At 29.1% G+C, this 23,118-nt stretch overlaps 3 protein-coding genes across 6 annotated transcripts; 1 reads left to right on the top strand and 2 right to left on the bottom strand.

Annotated features, from left to right (window-relative positions):
* Positions 1-1,018: 1,018 nt before the first annotated feature.
* On the bottom strand, positions 1,019-3,277 carry LOC106767551 (AAA-ATPase ASD, mitochondrial). Its single transcript, XM_014652472.2, has one exon. It carries the CDS (start codon positions 2,793-2,795, stop codon positions 1,287-1,289), a length of 1,509 nt encoding a protein of 502 aa, XP_014507958.1. The 5' UTR covers positions 2,796-3,277; the 3' UTR covers positions 1,019-1,286.
* An 8,398-nt stretch (positions 3,278-11,675) lies between these two features.
* LOC106767313 (hydroxyproline O-galactosyltransferase GALT6-like) lies at positions 11,676-15,465 on the bottom strand. 2 transcript variants are annotated; one of them, XM_014652173.2, is made up of 7 exons: positions 14,617-15,465; positions 13,960-14,198; positions 13,593-13,883; positions 13,386-13,514; positions 13,131-13,304; positions 12,328-12,435; positions 11,676-12,204 (listed from the first exon to the last, which is right to left on the bottom strand). In XM_014652173.2, the coding sequence occupies exons 1-7, from the start codon at positions 15,275-15,277 to the stop codon at positions 11,995-11,997; spliced, it is 1,812 nt and encodes a 603-aa protein (XP_014507659.1). In that variant the 5' UTR covers positions 15,278-15,465; the 3' UTR covers positions 11,676-11,994. The 2 variants fall into 2 exon arrangements, with proteins under 2 accessions (XP_014507659.1, XP_022639275.1); XM_022783554.1 differs by having other exon boundaries at positions 14,607-14,775.
* Positions 15,466-21,075: 5,610 nt separating this feature from the next.
* On the top strand, positions 21,076-22,698 carry LOC106766969. Of its 3 annotated transcripts, none has more exons than XM_022783552.1 (2): positions 21,076-22,000; positions 22,313-22,698. In XM_022783552.1, the coding sequence occupies exons 1-2, from the start codon at positions 21,374-21,376 to the stop codon at positions 22,352-22,354; spliced, it is 669 nt and encodes a 222-aa protein (XP_022639273.1). In that variant the 5' UTR covers positions 21,076-21,373; the 3' UTR covers positions 22,355-22,698. The 3 variants fall into 3 exon arrangements, with proteins under 3 accessions (XP_022639273.1, XP_022639274.1, XP_014507256.1); XM_022783553.1 differs by lacking the exon at positions 22,313-22,698 and adding an exon at positions 22,119-22,195; XM_014651770.2 differs by having other exon boundaries at positions 21,104-22,000; positions 22,174-22,698.
* The last annotated feature ends 420 nt before the right edge of the window (positions 22,699-23,118 follow it).

The following is a 23,118-nucleotide window of genomic DNA, read 5'->3' as shown; positions in this document are numbered from 1 at the left end:
TTGTCTATAAAAAAAATGTTTTGAATATTTCCTTAATTATTTTTTATTAGGTTAATATTTGCTTATAGGTCACTTTCTTTCAATTTCAAATCACAATCAACAATGACGTGAGTCTAATATTGCTAATCAGATTATTGCAAAGTATTAAAGTCTAACATTAGTTATTTCTTCTAAATGGTAAAGTGGCAACGCATGTGCTGTTTCTATGAAGAGATTATATTCCCATTTCAATTCGCGATGGAATCTATTGCTATATAAAAACCAAATTGAAATGTGAACTTCGAATTTGTTTTTAAGATTATAGTATTCGTATATTGTACTCTTTAATCTTGATTATTCTTTCACCGTATTTACTTTTCAATCTCCTTTTAAATTATTAATTATTTTATATTTTCTATATGCACTTTCTTTTCAAGGTGTTATCGTTTTCAAAATAATCACATTCTGTTTTTACTGCTATTATTTTGTTTTGTCTATATCTCAACTATACTTATATATTATTGAATAATTTGCTTTTAATTTAAAACAAAAAAATACACTCGCTTATATTTTTATATTTATTGGAATTCACTATGCAAGTTTCTTATAATTTTATTTTATAAATTAATGGTTTAAAATTTTACTCTACTAAAAATTACTGATATAATGCATAGATTTTTCATTCAATTTTGTTTTGCTTCCATAAAGACAAATCGGTTGCAATTCATCTTTTAAAAGTAGCTCAAGAAAGTAGGATTGTGCAGATCTCATAAAGAAAATTTTGGCCATATTTTTACCAAAGACGAGACATCTCAGCACCCTCAGTGATCAATCAGAGTAAGTTTGCTTTTTTTCCGTTTGTGCAACCTCATTTACCAAAAACCACATGACAAAAATTGCTTCTCTGTTTACATGCAACAAAAAAACACTCACAGGTACTCCCTCTTTCATGTTACCTTGTCCTCTTACCTCTCTACATTTCCTTCATTCATGATTCCTATCGTTTATATCAGTGCATAATAGAAACAATATTCAGCAATAACAATAGTCTTCATATTATGATTATGTTGCATTTTGGAGCACCTTAACAGCAAGGTATTTCAAGGGAGAAAAGAACAACAGGGGAGGGACCTATCCCAATAACAATAAATCTTATCAAGTCTCAAATACAAGTTCAAAATTAATCCAAAAAGTAGGAGGATTTAGCAAACCCTTTGTTGTTGAAGTATATAATACCTCCCTTTTTAATAATCTCATGGAGTTAACTAACATAGATACATAGTATAATAAGAAATGTGCCAGCTTTGTCATAGCTGGCATTGATTCACTGCTTTGTCAGGTGGAAGCTCACCATTTTCCTTAATGGAGCCATTTTGTTGAAGAAGTTGTTCATGTTGAATGGGACAATTCTGCTCCAGCTCCTCAGCTTTTGCAGCTTTCTCAAGTGCTTGAATCAAGGTGGAGAGGCACTTGTGAGGATCATCCATTGGGGACTTGGGCATGAGGTTTTCAGCAACATCAGCTGGGGTGATGTTGGCCTCCTCTATTAGCCTCTTGATGGTGTCAAACAATGGATGAGTTTGTAGCTTCAAGTAATTATTTGCAAGCACTTTAAAGCCATCAAAAGTGCAATAGGAGAGTTGAATGTGTTTGTCCATTCTCCCCCTTCTAATGAGTGCAGGATCAAGTTTCTCCACATAATTGGTTGTGAACACAATCAGCCTCTCCCCTCCACAAGCAGACCAAATCCCATCAATGAAATTCAACAGCCCTGAGAGTGTGACTTTGCTGCCACTCCCTCCTTCTTCCTTGCCCTCTTTCCTTCCAACAACATCCTTATCAGTCTCCTCGTCCGACAACTTATCTGCCTTATTCTTCCTCTGTCCTGTAAGATCAAGAGAGCAATCAATGTCTTCAATAACAATTATAGACTTACTGGTTGTCTCAATCAGAAGCTTCCTCAACTCTGTGTTGTCCTTCACTGCAGTGAGCTCCAAGTCATAGACATCATAGGCCAACAGATTGGCCATTGCAGCAATCATAGTGGACTTGCCTGTCCCAGGAGGGCCATGAAGAAGGTAACCCCTTTTCCATGCCTTCCCAATCCTTGCATAGAAATCCTTGCTCTTGCTGAAAGTGATCAAATCCTCAATGATCTCCTTTTTCTTCTCAGGCTCCAAGGCCATTGTTTCAAAAGTAGCAGGGTGCTCAAACACAATGTGGCTCCACATAGTTTGCTTGTAACTTGGCCACTTATAGCCAGGGCTATTAGTGTACAACTTCCTCTGCCTGTTCCTCAGACGAATCTCCTTCCCCTCCCTCATCACATGCTCCAAATAGGACTCAGTTATAAGGTCTCTATACTTGTTGTGAAAAGTGAGCTTGTAGAACCTTCTTTCCTGTTCTGGATAATAGGACATTGAAGACCTGGTTGGTGACATCACTTTGTTAGAGACCCACCAAACTTTAACACCCTTATGCTCATCCGTTACCCTTTCATACTCATCCATAGTCAAAACCAAGTTGCTGCTATCCTTACCCAGTTCAGCTTTGAGCCTTTTAGCACTCTTTGATGTGTTGGCACTGAGATATGCCTCCACAGCCGCATAGGCCTCACTGCGCTTTAGCCTGTCTCCCATGTACTCGTGGAAGGAGATTCGAATATAAGGAGAAAAGTAATTCATGATCCTATGTGTGTACTTCTCCAAGAAACGTTGAACCCCGTAGGGACAGTACTGCCTCATGATCGTCCACAAGAACATGAAGCTAGCTAAAGTTGACCCCATTGTTGTCCACATCTCACTCATCATCTTCATGCTGCCCTTCTCTTTCAGGAGGTGGCTGTCAAATTGTTGTGTCAAACAAAGGTAAGGGAAAGAAAAAAAAAGGTAGTGAGAGTGGGTGGGGATGAGAATTGAGAAAGAATACAAGAGCCAGCCAGTGTTTATAACCAAAATGAGTCAAATGACACTACCATATCAATGTGGAGTGCATTTTAAAATGAGAAAAGTACAAGTGAAATAGAATATTAGGTTCCACTGAGTTCTTTTGATTTGGTGGGACTATGTGGAAGGTGGCCCAAAAGCATAAATTTATGAACTGATTCATGGTATGTTGTGTCTTATTGGACACTGCAGAGAAAAAAAGCTCTGAAACTGAACAAAAACCTTAACAAAAAAACAAATGTGGCCCCTATCTAGCAAGGGTTTTTGCTCTCTCTATTGAGGTTGCTACTTGGCTGTCAATGGAGATGACGAGCTTCTCAATTAAGGCTTAATGGGGTCCTTCTCATGCTCACATTACTTAAATTTCATGTCCTTGTGTCTATTTCTCATTGTATGATGCACTTATTGTCATTTTCCCCAAGTTGTGAAACATACCACAAAGACCAGCATAATTCCAAGTTAATAAAGCTATACCACTAATGTTTTCCAAATTAGATCCATGTTACATGTTTGTTTCTTATCCAGTTTTACAATTTTTTTCCACTAACCATTTTATAAGATTTTTTTTTTCATTATTGAACTGTGTCTGACGGATTATTTACTTGTAATAATGACGCAAAGAAATTTGAGGTCATCAAATTGATGTATAGGGAGTAATTTTTGTTTTCCTTTAATAATAAACTTTTTCTGACATTATATTTTCATAGGATTTCATCGATATCATAGCCACCTTCTCATATTTCAACTGGATAATACAGAATCAAACACACTTCTGCTAAAATTAATTAAAGAAATTTAGAAGCACTATCATTTTGTGTTTCATTTTTTTCTATGGTTGAATAAGTTCTCATTCACAAACAAAACTTGTGGACTTGAGCATATTTATTCTGTTCACACTTCATACACTTTATCTTTGAAATTTGAAGAGGTTGGGTTGACACTTCCACACCCTTTGATTTTATTTTATCAAACATAATAATACTTCCATCACATCTCAATTATTTGGAAATAACTTTTTGAAATTTATATTCGGTTAGGAATAAGTCTGAATTTAAGTTTTATATTAAATAAAAATGAAAAAAAGTAAGGTTTAATGTCTCAAGAAGTCTCTATTTTAGTTTATAATTTCAATAATTCCTTATTTTCTTAAAATTGAATCAAATAGGGTCTTTCCGTCAAATTGAGATGACACAGTTAAGAAGGGTATGTTGATCGTGTAGTTTTTTATTATGTGACATTGAAAGTGTGTCTGAATTGTATTTTTTTAATTTCTGAATTAAAAAATGAAGTATATTTTGTATATTTCATTTTTTAATTCAAAAATTAAAAAAATACAATTCAGTCACGTTTTTAATGCCACGTAATAAAAAACTATATCCTTCTTAACGGGGTCATCTCAGTTTGAGGAAAAGGTCCTATTTGATTCAATTTTACAAAAATAAGGATTCAATTGAGACGTCGAAAAGAAAGAGACCTATTTGAGATTATATATGAAAATAGAACCTATTGGGACATTAAAAAAAAGGGCATGGACCTCTCATAAGCCTCACTGCAGTAAACCTGAGTCTCCTTTCTTAATTTCTCTGTTCTTCATGTTGTCTCTCTTTTTCCTTAGTCCCTTCAAAGGTTTTACATTAAATAAAAGTAAAAGAAATTAATAATTATGTATAAATTATTAAATCTATAAATTTATTGTTTAAATGTTTGAGTTGAATATAGTTTCAATACCTTAGGTTTAATTATTAATTATATGTTAAAAAGTTGGTCAAAATGGATGCTTTTGTTTCATCTATTTTTCAAAATTCTAAATTCTGGATTTTTATGAATATTAAGTTACTCAGTACATTCATTCCTAGATGGAATGTTACACAACTTTGCTAAATAAATACCGTGTAAAAAAATTCATGTCATTAATGCATAGGTTTTCTATAATATTTACCTATAATACATCTTTTTATCTATTTCCACATTTATCCTATTATTATTTTATTTTGTTTTTACTCTTTTCTTAATAATTTAAAATGATTAAGTAAGTTTATTACTCATGACATTCGTGATGAAAATGTCACAAACTTTATATGATTTTTTCACTCCTCAGCATCATGTAGAAAATATCATTTGAAATTCTTGAAATAATGTATATAAGATATATATAGTGAAACTAAATTTAACATCACTCTAGTTTGAATTAGGATACAAGTAAACAAAATAATACTAGTTAAGAAATTTTAACATTTTTAATTGAGATCGATTTAAAAGACCTTCACTGTATGTTGAAAATAATTTTAAAAAACATTATTAATGAATTCAAATAAATATTAAGTTTGAATTATTATAATATGAGAAAAAAAGAAAAGAAAAAAATAAATAAATAAATATATATATATATATATATATATATATATATATATATATATATATATATATATATATATAAGTGATATTACATGCAAGCCAAAAATATATTAAAGTCAACTTACATTATTTATAAATTATAAATATAAAAAATGGAAAAGTTAATTATGTTTTGAATTAGGATAAATTTGAAAATATTTAATTAAGTTTATTATAATTTTTTTTATCTTTCATCATTAAAATTTGATTTATTTAGTGTGGTTGGTAAATTGAAAATAAAGAAAGATCATATATTTTTTATTTTTTAATAAAATGTTATTTTTTTAAGTGCAAATATTTCATTATAAGTTATATAAATTATTAAAATTACCTTAAATCAAATAAATTGAAGATTTTTTTATAATGGTAAGTAATTTGTTTTATAAAATCTGTTTTAAATTTATTTGAATTCGATTTACTTTATATAAAAGATAATATATAATTTGAAAGAAAATTTGTACGCTGTTAATATATTTCCAATTACTTTTTTTATCATATTAATAGTTTGTATGTCTTTTTTTTTTTATATTTTAGAATGTGGTTAAAGATAAATAAGAATACTTGCATATTTAATTTTTATTATTTTATTTTAAAATATAATTGAAGATAAAATAAAAATATAAAATTTTTACGGCAAATTATTAAAATTTACAAATGTATAAATTACTGGAATAATGAATTTAATGATTTTCAATTTAAGTTTTTATAAATCTTGTATGGTTTATTGATTGACTGACATTTGCTTGCAACATTAAAATAATAATTATAAAGAAGAAATAACATACAAAAAAAAATAGAGAAAGATAAATTAATTTATAAAAAAAGCATTATATCTCATTATTTTTAATATACTATTTAAGAGACGTGATTTTCTAAACTCTTAAAAAAAAAACAAATAGTTGAAACTATAATTAAACCTATACATTATTGCATATACACATTCAATAAAACAATAAAAAAACATTAAGAGCAATGCATAGTTTTGTTAACACAGACATCCACCAAACAAATAATCAATCATATTATTTATTCATAGTCAAAAACATTTACATGAATGTTATACTTTAAAATATAAAGTTTTCATTACACTAATTTATTTCTCAGTATCATCTTCAACATATAAAATCTTCTCTATTTTAAATTCTTGAAATAATATACTAAACTAAAAATATCCTAATGGTGAAACTTTTGTTGCTTAGTTTTATAAGATTGATAAAGGTTGGCGACACATGGGACAGGTTTGACTGGTGTGTAACCAGCGCATGATACATTCTTCATGAAAGAAGTGTTGACATGGAAGTGTGTAGCATTCAGCATTGAGATTGAATTCATTCAAGCATATGCAACAACAACACTCAGTTTGTAACACCGTAGATTTCTTCAACAACGTTGTTGCTGCATGCATGATGTTTTCAGTAATATTGATCACAATCCATAGAGGAACTTCTGGGGATTGAGATTGTAAAGGAGCAGCAGCATCATTAATTTGGAAGATTTCTCGAAATTCATCAGCAGCCACATTTGCTATTGCTTCAATAATGTGAGTGCAAAAATATCTGAGCAATGACAGTGGCGATAACAGTGTCCTCAAGGGATGTGAACCCTCTTGTAAGAAGGTTTGACTTGTTATAAGAGCAGAAGAGCGACCTATTGGAAGCAAAGTATTTTCATAAAAAACTCTAGTGGTGAACCTGAGAAGAGTTGTCGACATCAGAACATTGATGTCATTTTCTCTTAACAGATATATGTTGTAGTAAGAACGTTGATTCATCTCCAATATTGTCATGCTGTGAAAGTTAAGTGTTCCTGAATATAACACAAAAAAAAAAATAAAAAAATTAGAGATTACTGAAATCAATATACATGAACATAAACTACTACACTTCTGAAACTTACTTGGTATTTCTGATGATAAACTGGTGATTATGCTTTCTGATGACAAATCCATGACTGATCTTTGTTTCTACACAAGAAAAGCTAAGTGTATGATCTTTTCTCTTTTTCAGTATTCTCAGCAAATTAACATTTTTATGTGAAGATTGTCTTTATATAAAGGTTTCTTTATTGGTGGGAAATAAAAGAAAGTTATATGTTTATTCTTAATATCTTTTATCTTTTATCTTTTTATGATAATGTGGTTCATCATTTTAGTATTTAATACAACTTAAAAGATTATATTTAAAATATTTTGTTAGATATAGATATATTTTTATGAAATTTTCAAAATATTAAAATGATATTTTCCTGATTTTAAATACTTATTTTGTAATCTCTCTTTTAGATTTATTTGAATTTGATTTAGTGATTACATAAAAAAAAATAAGGCGTGATGTTTAACATATTTGCAGTTAGTTTTTTATTATAGGCGTAATTTATATGTTTATATTAAATTATAGTTAAAGATAAGAATATTTATATGTGTAATATGTATATTTTTTATTTTAAAATACAATTGAAGATAAAATAAAAATATGAAATGTTTAGCGGGAATTGTTATAAATTTTTAAATTATAGATATAAAAGATGAGCTGGGTTAATGCATACACATTATCTATTATTTATTATAAATTATAAATAAGCTTTTGTGTGATGTCACCTAATATTATTCTTATTATGTATTACTTATTTCAAAATCTATTTTTTTAAGTTCTTCAACAAATTATAAACTGTAAATTTGACTTTTATGTTCATCAACATGTTAATAAGTAAGAAATCTAAATAAATATACATTAACAAATTTAATTGTAATTACTTAATATTTAAATCAGATGAGATGAGAATGTTATAATACAGTAATTGTGGATGTTATTTATTGGTATTGTGAGAGGATCAACACCAAAGTGAATAATGTTATTTATGGTATAATATAAGTATCCATTTATTCATAATTTAAATCTTAAATATGAATGTATTAAGAGATGAAAATAAGATAGAAGTTCTTTACACTCATTTGAGGACCTATATGTTAAATACTAATTAAGTTGAATTATTTAATGGAATTTTAGATGAAAAATATGAACATTAAATGTACCATATATAAAATTGTTGGAATCATAAAATTAATAGATTTTCATATAAACAATTTTAACATAAGATAATATATGAATAGAATTTGAGCTATAAAATCAATAAATTTTTTTAAGCAGATATTCCATATAATATATAAAAGGATGTTAGCATTAAATATTAGAACTGAATTATGCATTTTGAAAGTAACTGAGTTCTGGTATTTATATGAAAAAAAAATTGTTAGTTTACCAAGTTGTTAATATATGGAGATAGAATAATAGAGAATATTCAAGTTATAGGACAATTTTCTATTTTGTACATTATTTAATAATTGCTTGATAATGCTAAATTTAACATCATATTTTTTCAATATAATTTGTTTTCTCAATATGATAAATATAACACTAGAGATTATGAAAATAATAGTAATAAAACAATATGATATTAGGAAGTTTCTTATAATAAGAAAGAAATAGGAGGGAAAGAGAGAACAGGAGAATAAATTTATTGATAGGTAGTGAGATAAAAGTATATTGTATAAATTGTTATGTGACTGTGATATATATTTAACAAAAAATATATGTTAGTTATTTTGCTTTAGCTTAGTTAAAAAGTAAGATTAAAGTTTTAATTATGTTGTTAGCTATAAATATATTTTGTTAGCCACAAAAGATTTTGTTTTCTCAAAACTAATAGGTATGAATAGAGAGAGACATGAGACGCGGAATTTGGTGTGCGGAACATAAAATTATTGAAAACATGTAACCATACAAATCAGACACTATTTATTCGTTTCCTTGTTCTTTTACAGGTTAAAATCATTTAGACGTCTCTATTTTTTATTTTCGTAAATTATTCTCAATTTGATCCTCTTCTTTTAAACATTTCCAATTGAATCCTTATAAGTGTTAATTTGAAACAAATTAGCCTCTGCTGTTAAAAATTGTTAACGGTGTTAAAATTGTGCAGAAGTGAGTAAATGACGTGGTTAAAATTCTTTTTTTGAAGTGTTAAAATTGTGCAGAGGAGAATGGGAAAAATTTGAATACCTCTCCACAATTTTAACACCTCTGCACAATTTTAACACCTCAAAAGGAGAATTTTAACCAAGTCATCTACCCACCTCTGCATAATTTTAACATCGTTAACGATTTTTAACGGCAGGAGCTAATTTGTTTGAAATTAACACTTATAAAGACTCAATGGGAAAGATTTAAAAGAAGGGAACCAAATTGGGAATACCTTACGAAAATAGCAACGCCTAAATGGTTTTAACCTTTATTATATTTTGGAAATAATTTACTCAAATATAATAGTAAATGTAAATATCATTTATTATTTTCTTAAATACACTCATCAAACAAACAAACAAAATCCAATTGGTGTCTCAACACAAATTAACTTTTTTAATCTTAAAATTCGATTTTTCAGTCAAATTCTCATCCAATTCTCTTTTCATTTATAAATCATGTTATTATTATTTTTTAAATCATTTAAAAATACATTAAAAATAATTTTTTAACTACTTTAAATTTCAAATAGTAACCATAATATATTTTATAACAAAATAAGACTTTAATTATTTTTCACTTAATTTACTTTTAATTTTCTAATAAATTTTATAATTTTTAGTTGAATTATAAAATTATAAATTTATAAGGACTTATAAAATTATAAAGATATAAATTATAAAATTATGTGACAAAAATTAAGTGATGAAATAAGATAGTCAAGTAATACAATTAACAGTTGTATTACCTATTTTTGTGGTCTTTATAAAGTTTAAAACTTAATTACTTTTATTAATGCAAATAGTATTTTAAAATTAATTGTAATTTATCTTATTAAATTTATATTTACATAAAATTAATAATTTTAAAATATATAAGTTAAATTAATATTAAAAATTGAACTAATTCTATACAAATATATAATTTTTTTTAGTAAATATATGACAATTAATTTGATTATATATTTTGATTAATTTTACTCTTGGATCTTTCCTTTTTTTTCTTTTCTTTCAATATATATTTGTTTGTTTTTTTATTTGGATTCACTATTCTTTATAGTTTTTATTTTATTATTTTACTATTGAAAAAGTAAAGAAAACTAAACAAACTCTCTTTCAAACATCAAAACTCAAGTTAAACTCAAGTTAGGAGTTTTACTCCTTATAATTTTCTAAAAACAAAGAATTAGATAAAATTAAAAAAAAAACAATAACAAAAACATTCAAGAATTTTTAGGTTTTTCTTTAATATAACAAAAAACAAGATAAAAAAAAGATATTCGAACTAGAATCTTACTTTAGATTCCATATATATTTTGTCCCGTAAGAATGCAGAATAAAAGAAAACGAGAACACTACAATTTAGCGTATTGAAAAGTGAAAATTCGCCGCAAAATATTAACTTTGATCAGATTCAAATATTAAACACAAAAATAAAATTCAAAACCCAAAATCCAAAACATATAAAATTAACATAAAACAAAAATTACAAACATACACTCTCATCAATGCTAGCTGATTCCACAAACACAAATTAACTCGCAAAAATTAAAATAAATTACAATTTATTTAATTTCTTAAATTATTATTCAATGATTTTCCTATTTTTTAAGTTTCTTCCTTCTATTTTGATCTTTTATCTTATTATAAGTATTTTGATCTTTTACCTTATTATATATCCTTTGAATTACAAATATATTTTTTCATATTCATCTCCTGTGTGTTTATAAGATTTTTAATTTGAAATCGTCCAACCACATTTTGACACAAGACTGGATTTATTATCTCATGTTTGCTTTTCGTGAAAAAATACCAAAGGAAGTGGAGGGTTTCTTCAAACAACAAGGGACTGGGTCAATTATTCAATCAAATGATATTGAGCATGTTTCGCATCTCTTCTTGAGAAACAAGCGGGCTATTTCTTTGCAAAATTGTGCTCAATTTCATATGTGGCAATTCCATCAAGATCTCTTCGTTAGTTGGGNGAAGAGTCCGCACGAATCGGATTTTTTGAGGAACATGTCACGAGAGAATTGGATTTGGTTAGACAATGTGTGGTTGGGAAACAAGGATCGGTTTTTTAGCAAGGTACGGAATGTATCATCAAATCTTCAATATGATTCCACGAGATCTAGTTTCATTCAAGTAACGGATTCTAGCCAATTGAAAGGATCTTCTGATCAATCCAAGGATTCAGTGTCAAAATGGTGTCAAAAAATGGTGTTAAAATTTTATTTTCCTTACATAAATACCATTGGAGTAGCACTCAGTATGACAAAGATAAAATAAACTAATCTTTTTTAGAAAGCGGGATGAAGAATAAAGTGTGAAAAACTGAGTAAGATATAAAAAAATGTGAGCAATTGTATATATGTAAGAGCATGTTCCCGTAATCCTAAAAATGATATCCCCACTCACTCAATTCTCACGTTGATCTTCCCATCCCACGCTGAAACAACACTTAAAGGAAGAAGATAGAATCGAGTAACCTAAATAATGGAATTCGCTATCTAAAATAAATAATGAAATTTAAAAAGGCCACATTTATACAGGACTACAGTTAACTAACCATCACTATATATACAATATTGAATCTAAGCTATGACTGCAAAACTTTTCTCTGTTCCTCGCTGAATTCAAAGATGGCAACCAACAACGTTATCTCATGTTGCAGCACTCAGGAATTGTCTGCATCTGCAATTTTTCCCACAGGCACATCATCTGCCTAGGCGATTGGTAATGGGCAGTGACATAGCCTTCTACACAACCATACTGGCAGAACCTCAAGCTATGAAAATAGTATACTGGTTTCGTTCTGTTAAATTGTTCTACCCACATTCCCATACTCACATCTTCCATTTTAAACAACTGCATAAAGAAGAAAACATTCACAACTTCAACCACTACAGACACTAAATGCACTACCATAAAGATTCTTGAGGCATTACAGGACAGCAGAGAAAATGTGCAATGATATATTAGAATACTAACCCTTAATTTATGCACCTCGAATTCAGATACTATGTAGCTTGCAATATCAGAAGACAAAATATAACCCGGTCCATTAGCATAGGGTGGGTATTCCTCTTCTGGCCACTCCTAAAAGCAGAAGACAACAAAATTATCATCAGCAAGAAGATAGATGTGACAAAACAACGAGGAAGTAAGAACCATTATTAATTCTATCACGGCCTATTAGAGTAAGAGTTCTAAATACACGATAAAGCTTTTTTGTTGAGTGCTGCGTGATATGTTCAGTTAGGGATCGTGGTCTCCATCCCATAAAATTAAGCTTAAGATGGTGCCGCAACGAGGTGCTAACTATAAACAATGGAGACCTGATTACTGATTGGAGAGAGGGAAGAATAGCAATTCTTCATGAAGTAATTATTGTATAAGCACAATCAATCAAAACGGTTGCACAATACTAAAATAATAATAAGTGGAGTCAATACTAAATAAAGTTATTTTAGAGTCTGTTTGAATACAAACTATACGTGCCTTTGAGAGGTTATCTTCTATATATATATAGAAAGCTTTTTCCAACGAAGAAACTTATAAAACAATTCAGATTTTGTATCGAACTCGAACATACTCTTAATTTCATTTTGAGCTTTCGCTTAGTTGTGCCAAAAGAAACCAATGCTCTAGCAGAGATGATACACTCTTTGGTCAAATACAGACACTTTGTTGATGATGAATTATAACAAACTAATTTATAAAAAAATTTCCCATAAGACGCTAACTCCTAAACTATGGTAAAAGCATTGCAGCAGCGAACAGGTTATGATTACCTCATATGTCACGGCCCATTTACCATGGCGCATGGGTCTGTGGCGGTAATTGATGTTCCCGATATAAAAGCTCATAGAATATGGAACATTCCTTACTCGAGTCATAACATCATCAACTTTTATAAAAGTGTCATCATCTCCCTTCATGATATAGTCCGCAGAAACTGTGCGTACCTGTGAACAGTACAGCCATCTCGTACATTTACTTAAACTATTTCCTTTTTAAACTGGAAGTTTTTTAAACAATCAACTTACCCCGTATTCACAGATGGCCACCGTTTTCAGCACAACAAGGTCATAGTTATCCACGTAAGGAACTATAACAATATCACCAAAATATTCTGCCTCCTTCTTCAACTCCACGTTAATTTCCTTCCTCGGGTGCTGTCAAAACCATTCAATTGTAAAGAAATCTCCAGAACCAATAAAATGACCATAAACTGAGAAACTTGTTCACATTACCAGTGCTACAAAGAAGCGAGCCACCACTTTTGAAGATTGGATTGAGTTATGCTGCATCCATGACTTCCTCACAGCCATCCGCTCAGCAAAATGGTTTCCGGCTGAAAGGATCCCAATAAACAATTCCACGCCATAGTGAGGAAGACTTGGGGCACGCCATCTGGTTGAAAATTCAAGATGCTGCTGCGAGGAAATGTTGGGATGCACCAAGGGCAAAGAGGCAGCAAATACAGAACGAACACTAATGTCCCCGCTCAAAATCAGACCAGTGGCATCCTCAAGAGTAAAGCCCTGTTCAAATCAAAGCAGAACATTATTATATAAAACCCACTTCAAACTAAGAAGTTGAAGGACATTGATTACCCACAGTGCGATAAGGAAAAGAGGTGACATGCCTCCCATCAACATAAACATGGTAACCCTCCAACCCAGCACTGAGAGTAAGAACAAATAGCTTGTTCACAGAAAATGGAAATGGCCAATCAACTGCTACTCGTTTTGTCCGACCAATCAATCTCTTCAACCACCACTCTGCCTTGGACTCAACTGCATGTCTGTCACCATCATCACCTCGAATCCACTTCTCACATTTCACCAACCCATCAACTGTATCAAACAAGTAACAACTTAATTTAGCACTATCACAACCTATGATGCACACTAACGATAAATGTATCAGGTACTATAGTATCAAATACAACAATAGTTCGAAGATAAGGCACATCAAATATGCTTGAACTGGAACTTTATTTATGTTTTTAATAGAATATTAGGATGGATGATCTGATGATCTGGATGTGGAGGATAAATGCTCTGATGGTCTGGTCACATTATCTTAAGTTTAACGCAGGGGTTGTGTATTGTTTGGACATGATATTAACGTTTGAGAATGATATGAGATTTGTATAGTTTTAATGAATGAAATTTATTGTGTAATGAGATTGGTAAAGTATCCACATACCGGGAGCAAATTAAAGTGTTTCATACATCACAACCATAAAGAATAAAACATACTTTTTCTTACCAGTATCTTCACCAGCTCTGGATTTCCAACCATCACAGCGCATTGCAGTACCCCAATGCATGCGGTAACAAGTGTTTAGTTCAATCACAGGCTTTCCACTCCAATCCCCTTTCAACCTAGGATTGAAATGTAAGACCCTAGGTGGTTCTTCACCCTCTACCGTCGTCAGCCCCTGCAACTCCATCATAAACTGACACTTCTTCCTTTGCGCTCTTAACGGCTCCCCAACCACGGTTACATGGGACCCTAACGTGAGTCCACAGGGAATCACCATCGACCTCCCGCGGCTAAAAAACTCGGGCCCAGATACCGATATGGATTCGGGGCATGGCCTGGATTTGTTATCGAGCTTGGAAACAGGGGCCTGCACGTTACCTGATTCAAGTTCGGCCCAAAGAACCCTGCCGGCGCGGCAGGCGGATTGGTAGAGGAAGGAATCAAATGCGGCATCGTTTAGGGTCAAACCCGAGACGACGCCGTTTGGGGGCCGAACGAGCGGCGGGAGGCGAAACGGTCGTTCTTGAGCGGTTCTGAAGACGAAGGGTATCTCGAGGAAGACGACAAGAATGTAGAAGAAGCCAAGAACCATGAAAATCTGAGTGGATCGTTGTCTGGTGAATGAGAGAATAGTATCTAACTTTCCTATTCTCCCTCTTTTCATCTCTGGTTTTGGCGCCTGAGGATAATCGATTTCAGGTTGTTCTTTATCTTGCTGGCATTGCAATGTGGTTCACGTAACCATGATTGTGCTCTCTCTTCATTAATATGAAATTTACTATTTCCCTGCCACATTTTGAGGTTGTTCAAAACCAGAATTTTCCGATGCCATCTCTTTTCGCTACTTCTGTATATTCCACAAACATTTATATGTTCCTAGTTTTTAATATATTCAAATTTCTGTCGAACTAAACACATTAACCATCATAAATTCAAAATATACAAATACTTTCAAATGTTTTTGTTCCAATTTATAAATAAGGGAGTAAAGTTTACATAAATAAATGATGCATTTGTGAATAGGAGAATGTCTATACTATATCAATTTTATTCTTTAAATAGTGTTTTTTAAAATTAAAATAATTATTTTATCTGTTTTTTAAAATTTGATATTTTTTTATTAATTTAATTATTTTTTTAATTATAAAACTACTTATAAAATAGATAAAAATGATTTACAATAAAATTGTAAGAATTTTTTATATTTAATTTTATAATTATAAAAATAATAACAATTTTATTATTTTTTATCGTCATAGAAAAAGTAAAATAATACATGTATTTTCATCAGTTATTATATAAAAGTTTTAAATCCTTGTATCCTCGTATTTATTCAAAAATAATTTTAATTAGATTTTTATTTTCTAAAACATAATACAATTTAATATTATTAATGATGTTAGATATCCACTTTGTGTTTTTTTTTTATTTTTAAAATAAAATTATCACATATTAAATTAGAGACTTTATTATCTAACAAAGATCGTGTGAGTGCTATATTACAATAACAATGATATATGTCACTGTTAAAAGATTCACAGTGCTAAATTTATTTATTAACTTTAACTAAAGTTAAAAAAATAAACTAAGAAAATAAAAAATATTTTAAACTTAAATAATAGTTATTTGTATTTTAATTTTATATTTTTAAAGAGACAGATTGTGATATTCCTATTTATTTTTATTACCACGCAATATCTATCTACAAAGGATTAATTATTAATTTAGTAATATAGCTTTAATTCATTTTAGTATTTATATTTGTGTTTGATTCAATTAAGTATTTATAGTTTCTTTCAATTGATTTTTTTTAAAATAAACTTAATTTAATCACTTATGTTATCTTAACATAGTTTTTGTAAGTATTATATATCAATTTGTAATATTTCTATTTTCTAATTTTACTTTTCTATATTTTCTTTGTATTTTTTTTATATGTTAAAATCAATATTGTGTTATGTGATCGTGCCACCAATGTTACGTGGTATCAATGCTACATCTCAATATTTTATATTTAATTCGATTTCTATTATTCAATTGAGTTCCAGTTTCGTTTAAAATAAAATAATATTGTTTCTACCCAAAATTAATTAAACATAATTATAACTAATATATTCATATTAAAATAATTTTTTATAATTTACACATCAAAACAATCTACTTAAATATTTAAATTAGATTTATTTTTTTAATTTAAATTTGAAAAATATACTTATTTTAAATTAATAAACTTTAAAAATTATGATAAAATAAAGTTTCCTATCAATCTTGTTTTATCTATCGAACAAGCTTACTAGAAGAACCACCTCACCTTTAAAAAAAAGCAAAAAACAAAATATATAAATATAAAGTTTGTAACTTTTAAATTTCAATATTTAAAAGAATAAAAAAAAGTATTTTCTTTTGTTATCTTATTTTTAAATTGAATTCCTTTAGTAGAAAAAAAGTTAAATTTACATGGAATTTAAATTAAATTATTAAAATAAATATATTTTACATATTTTAACTTAATTTGTCTAATTAAATAATTTTATAAAATAAATAATATTTTTTTTATAATTTTTCATAAAATATATAACAAGTTTTGTAATTTATTTATTTATATTAGCAAGTAAACTAAATTCAAAGTAATTAATTAACGTCAACAAAATTGAACATCTCTTGTATTTTTTACCGAACAACTTGTTCAATTTTAAATAAAATTAAAACTCAATTAACTCAAAAAATAATTGTAAGAATTGAATACAAAATATTAATATACGATATTGATATTAATGTATAACATTGACAATGATCTTAATGATGATATTAACATATAACACTGACTTGTGATACTAATAAGTGATATTGACATTATGTGACAAGATATTATCAATGACAAATAAAAAAAAAAAACTTCAAAATAAAAGCTAAAAAAATAAAAAATAAACAAATATACTACAAAATGATATGACACTTAAAAAATACATTGCTTTTATAAAAATGATTAAATTGAGACTATTTATTTTTTTAAAACAAAAACTCAGGTAAAAAAAAAATTAGAACTAAGTGAAATACATATATAAATACCAAATCAAATTAAGGTTGCAAATAAACAAACCAAATTACTACTTAAATAAAGAATCAACAGGTAAATTTTGAATAGGTGAAAAAAAATATAAAATAAAATATGCAAATTTTGTTCCCTAAAAAATACAAAAGATGTAACTTATAGGACTAAAAAACATCCAAGAAGTTATTGCACTATACCATTAGACTTTTGATGCTCCTATATTTTAAAAAAAATAGAAGAAGATATAGCACTATCATACTTAATAATCGATTATTCAAGATAATGAATTATGAAGTAAGATAATTGATTATCCTTATCGATTTTGATATTTAACATGATTTTTTTAGTTTTGTTGCTTCTGTAACTCATCCAATAAATCAAATAGATTCCTCAAACACTATAATTGATACTAAAACATATTAACGGTCAAAATAAAGTATCACTTTGTTCGTTGGACCATAAACTAGGTACACTAAACCAACTCGACTATTCAAAAGTGCCTAAACTCGATTCCACATTTTCTAACACAAAACCTGGCAACCTAAGGGTCTAAACAAGTCAGATCTGACCCAACAACAGACCTCAAACGCTCTATTTTAACACAAAGCCTCTATTTTAAAATTTCACTGGTTTAAAAATGTATCAAAAACCATACAAACTCAGCCTATTAACTATCAACCAGTTCTACATCAGATTTCACTTAACTCGAAGTTTAAACAAGTTTCAAATGATCATAAAACATACTAAAAAACAATTTTCTCATTTGACCATTATCTCAACTTTCCACCTTTCAAAACCTCCTTTTTAGACAAAAAAAAAAAAAAACTAACATATAACTCAACCTACTATCTTCATCCCATTACTACATAAATTTTATACCATTTATATTTCGTAACAACATCATTCACAGGCTCATTTAAGTTTAAATCAAAGTCATCAATGTCATCGTGCATCAAATAACCAAACACACTCATAGAAATACAATTAACACTAAAACAACCATTTCAATTATAACCAAATCAACATGTCATTATTCCTCACAACATAGCAAACATAAACTCATGCATCATAACACAAAATTAAAAACAGTAATAGCTTCTCATACATGTTAGAAGAGCAAACGATCACAGAGAACCTCAAATAGCTCCCACAAATCAATTAACACTAATTGTGCCTACAAATAATGAAATCATAATCAGAGTATGCTGTTAGGATCATTAATCAACAATGAACTAACAAGAGAGACTGCATGACACATGCTGAGAGATTTTTTTTTGTATATAAGAAAATGAATATAAATTGACTTACTCTGTGTAGAAAATTGAATAGTAAAAAATGGAGCTCATTGTTGTAATCTCCTAGACATCTCTTGATTTAAAATCGATGTCTCAAGACTTATAAATCTTAGAGAAAAAAAAAACTCAAAGAATGAATTTTATAAAAGTGAATATTTTAAATAATGAAACATTTTTATTCAATTTTATTTATATTATTGAATTATTTTAATATTAAAACAATTCGATGTCATTATTTTGAAATACTTATCAATTTTAATTATATATTTTTTAGGTTGTTAAATAAGATACATTTATTTAGTTTTCAATTTTACTTTCTTAATTACTATTTTTTAAATTTAAATAATTATTCATAATAATAAAAAAAATCAATTTTATCATTTTAGTCACTATTCTTTTAATTCAAATAATTACTTTATAAAATACTTATTTACTTTATCTATAATTATATATAAAGAAAGTCTTCTTTTATTTTCTTTTTCAATTTTACCCTCTTGATTACTACTTTTTAAATTTATATAATTATTCATAATAAAAATATATTTTTAGTTTTATCATTTTAGTTTAATTATATTTTGAATTCAAATAATTACTCATTATAAAATAATTATTTACTTTATTATTATTTTATTAACTACTTTTTCAAATTTAAATAATTATTCATAATAATAAAAAAATTATTTATATAGTATTACTTATAATTCTTTTTATTTCAATAACTAAAAATTATATTATCCATAGCTATATCTAAAACTATATATATAATTATATACACATTTTACTTCTCTAGTTTACCGTTTTAAAATTTAAATGATTTATAAATATTTAAAAAATCATATAGCAACTATAGCATTTGTGTTTACGCTAATTTATATAATAATAAAAAATTTACACACTCAAAATATCTCATGAAAACTTGTTACTGCTTTCACTTCCAACACTTTAATTCATTCCTCCATAAACATATACAAGGCATAATATTCCCTAATATCTCAATTTCAATTAAAACCATCAATTAACTTAAATAAATATTCTTTATCCTCAAAATATTATTTTATTTAAAAAAAATGTATTATAATAATCATAGACTAATGGACTAATTTTCTCATACAAGAAATAAGTTCAACAAAATATAAAAAATCTTAGATATTTGAGAGTAAAAAAACTTACTCTTAAAACAAATATATTCGGATAAACATGTTTTATTTTATATCACTTTTTCATACTATTATATAAAATCAAGAAAATAATATAAAATTTATTTAAAACTAGAGAAAAAATATCTTTTTTTAAATTATAAAAATAATGATAATACAGAATAATTAAATTTCATATATATATATATATATATATAAATAAGTTAATTTAAAAATTAATATTTATGAGTCAAAATCTTTTAATTAAAAATAAATGTAAATATTTTTTGACATACGGTATTTTTATACCATTTTTTAGTAAAAAAAAAAAACTCATAAAAAAGGAAGTACAGCCATACCGAGAGATGGTACATGTATACAATTAATTTTATAGAGGTGCTCATCTAAGCACGAAAAAGAGCAGACATACACAAAATCATCTCCAATTTTTAATCACCATTACCATCTTTCAATTAAAATAAATAGATTTATTATAATTGTATATTTAAAATAAATTAAACTTGTCTTTCATTTGAAATTGACTATAAAAAAATGTTTACCACTATATTTTAAAATCTCTCTGCTTTAAATGTTAGAAGGGACAACCATATAAATTAATGTGTAGACTAATGGTGTTAGTTAGATTAGAAAGGTAAAGCAAATTTTCTTTGAAATTAATGAATGTTCATAATTTCCAAGATTTTCAAATAACAACTACCCATTATTCATCATCATCATCATCAAACATTCAATATATTTGATATTTCAATATGAATAAAAATAAACAAACCTCCCTTACCTTCCACAAAGCTACAAAATTTGAAACATGATAACGTTAACAAGGCACCCACAGCAGCAAGAATAAACCAATTCTTAGCACGAGAAAGTTCAAAATCACAATCAAAAACAATAATACTATTGCGTACTCCTGACCAACCCTACGCTACCCTACCACATTCTGCCCAATACAACGCCCATTCCCATTCTCATACGTAAGATCCTCAGGTATCTGGTCAACGGTCAACAATTCTCCATTCTTACTGGGTCCTACTCTCCCCCATGGCGCGTGACCAAATTAAACACCAGTTTAAGTGTTCATCTTACCAAACAAGTCCTCATCTATTGTACAGTAGTTGTTACCACCATCACAATACTACACATTCTCTGTATCTTATACTATTTCTCTTTCTCTCTCTCAAACAAAACAAAACCAGACCCAAAGCCAAAATTTTTCACCTTGCAGTTTCCACCTTCTCCGCTTCCACCACCCTTTCAGCATGGCACACCATCCTTCCCAACATCGGAACCTGGAAGCTCCGAAATCCAAACCTACAACTCCAAACCCAGATCTCATCCAAACCTATAAACCCTCTTTTCTGGTAAAACACATGTCAAGCCTAAACTTGTCTCAAACCCACAAAACTCGTCCACCCCACAAACACTCTCCTCTTGTCGACACCAACTTGGAGGGGAAGCCCATGACAACCTCTGCCATGGTCGTCCCAGAGAAAGAGAGTGATGTTGTTGTGGCTGTGAAGAGAACCCACAAAGAGAAGTCCCAAAAGCTTAGTTTGGAATTGGAAAGGAGGAAACTTGGTGATTCTAATGACAAGGGTGTGGTTGAGGATGTTAAGGTTGAAAAGAAGAAACTTGGTTTGGAGAAACATGATGGCGTTGAGAGGATGTCTTTGTCTCTTGCTCCGGGTGGCGGCGGTGGGGGCAGAAGGAGATCCTTCTGTGGGTCACAGGCTGATTTAAGAGATGTCTTTGCACTCAATGGGGCGAAAATGGTTTCTGTTGATATGCCACCGTTTATGCAGATCCACGCCGTGAATTGTGCCAGAAATGCTTTGGATAGCATGGAGAAGTTCACATCCAAGACCCTTGCACTCTCCCTCAAAAAGGTACACTTCTAATGAAACAATCATTGTACACTTTATTCCGCTTAATTAATTTCTTCTGTTGTAAGAGTTTGACATTACTAGTAAGTAATTAAAATTATTTTTGTGTTTCAAAATTTGGGTGTCTGGTTGATTGGCTGGTCAATGAAATTTGGTCGGGTGGTTGCAATTTGCAGGAATTTGATGGAGTGTATGGGCCGGCATGGCACTGTATTGTGGGGACTAGTTTTGGGTCTTTTGTGACCCATTCAGTTGGAGGGTTTCTATATTTCTCCATGGATCAAAAACTATACATTCTCTTATTTAAAACTGCAGTACAAAAAGCAGGTTGAAGGAGGTGAATTCTGCAATGGATGAAAGAATTTTTGGATAGACTTATTTTACAGAGAAAATGTTTAGAGTAACAGCAGCTGCAGCCTCTGTACATTACATCAGTTTCGAATACTATACCCCCCACTTTGTTTCACTTTAACTCTACCTCAGCCGTTCTAAAGATGTTAATGCCAGTGTAACAAATGGAGCTAATGGAAGAGAAGAAAAGATCAACTTACAAGTCTGGAGCCCCCAATGTTGTTGTGTATCAATCATTTTGACTGAAATCAATTTCTGTTGTACAATTATTGAATTCTAATTTTTAAATTGTTTTATACATTTCTAATTGTATCTACAAAATATGATGCAGACATTTTATATTTTGAACATTTTCTATCTAAGTTGAATCAGTCTGTATCAGAATCAGAAGATTAGCAGCAGTAGCAGTGGAAAAAAAAAAAATCAGGATAGAGTGTCCCTAGTAATGAATGCAGTGATGTGTTAACTTGGTTATCAAATAACATGGTGTGTGTATGCCAATGTGACAAAGAAGAAAAGGGAAATAGGTGGGGATATCTGATCTGATCAGGAATTTTGAAAGGGCTATTAGTATTCTCACGTCCTTCTCGCTCACTACTTCTTGCCTGCAAATTTTGTGCAATCATTCAATTGTGGCACATATATTTGGGGTCCATGTCATTAATATTTTGGTATGAGTCTCCATTCTCATTCTTGTCTTTTTCTTACTTCTCCAGCTGCAAGTTCTTAATCCTTTGATAGAGAAGGATTTAAAATCGGTCGTTCAATGC

This window comes from Vigna radiata, chromosome 7 (genome assembly GCF_000741045.1).
Source record: "Vigna radiata var. radiata cultivar VC1973A chromosome 7, Vradiata_ver6, whole genome shotgun sequence".
In the NCBI taxonomy this organism is placed as follows: Eukaryota; Viridiplantae; Streptophyta; class Magnoliopsida; order Fabales; family Fabaceae; genus Vigna; species Vigna radiata.
Note: the sequence above shows the minus strand (reverse complement) of the source record. Positions and strands in the feature narration are given on the sequence as shown.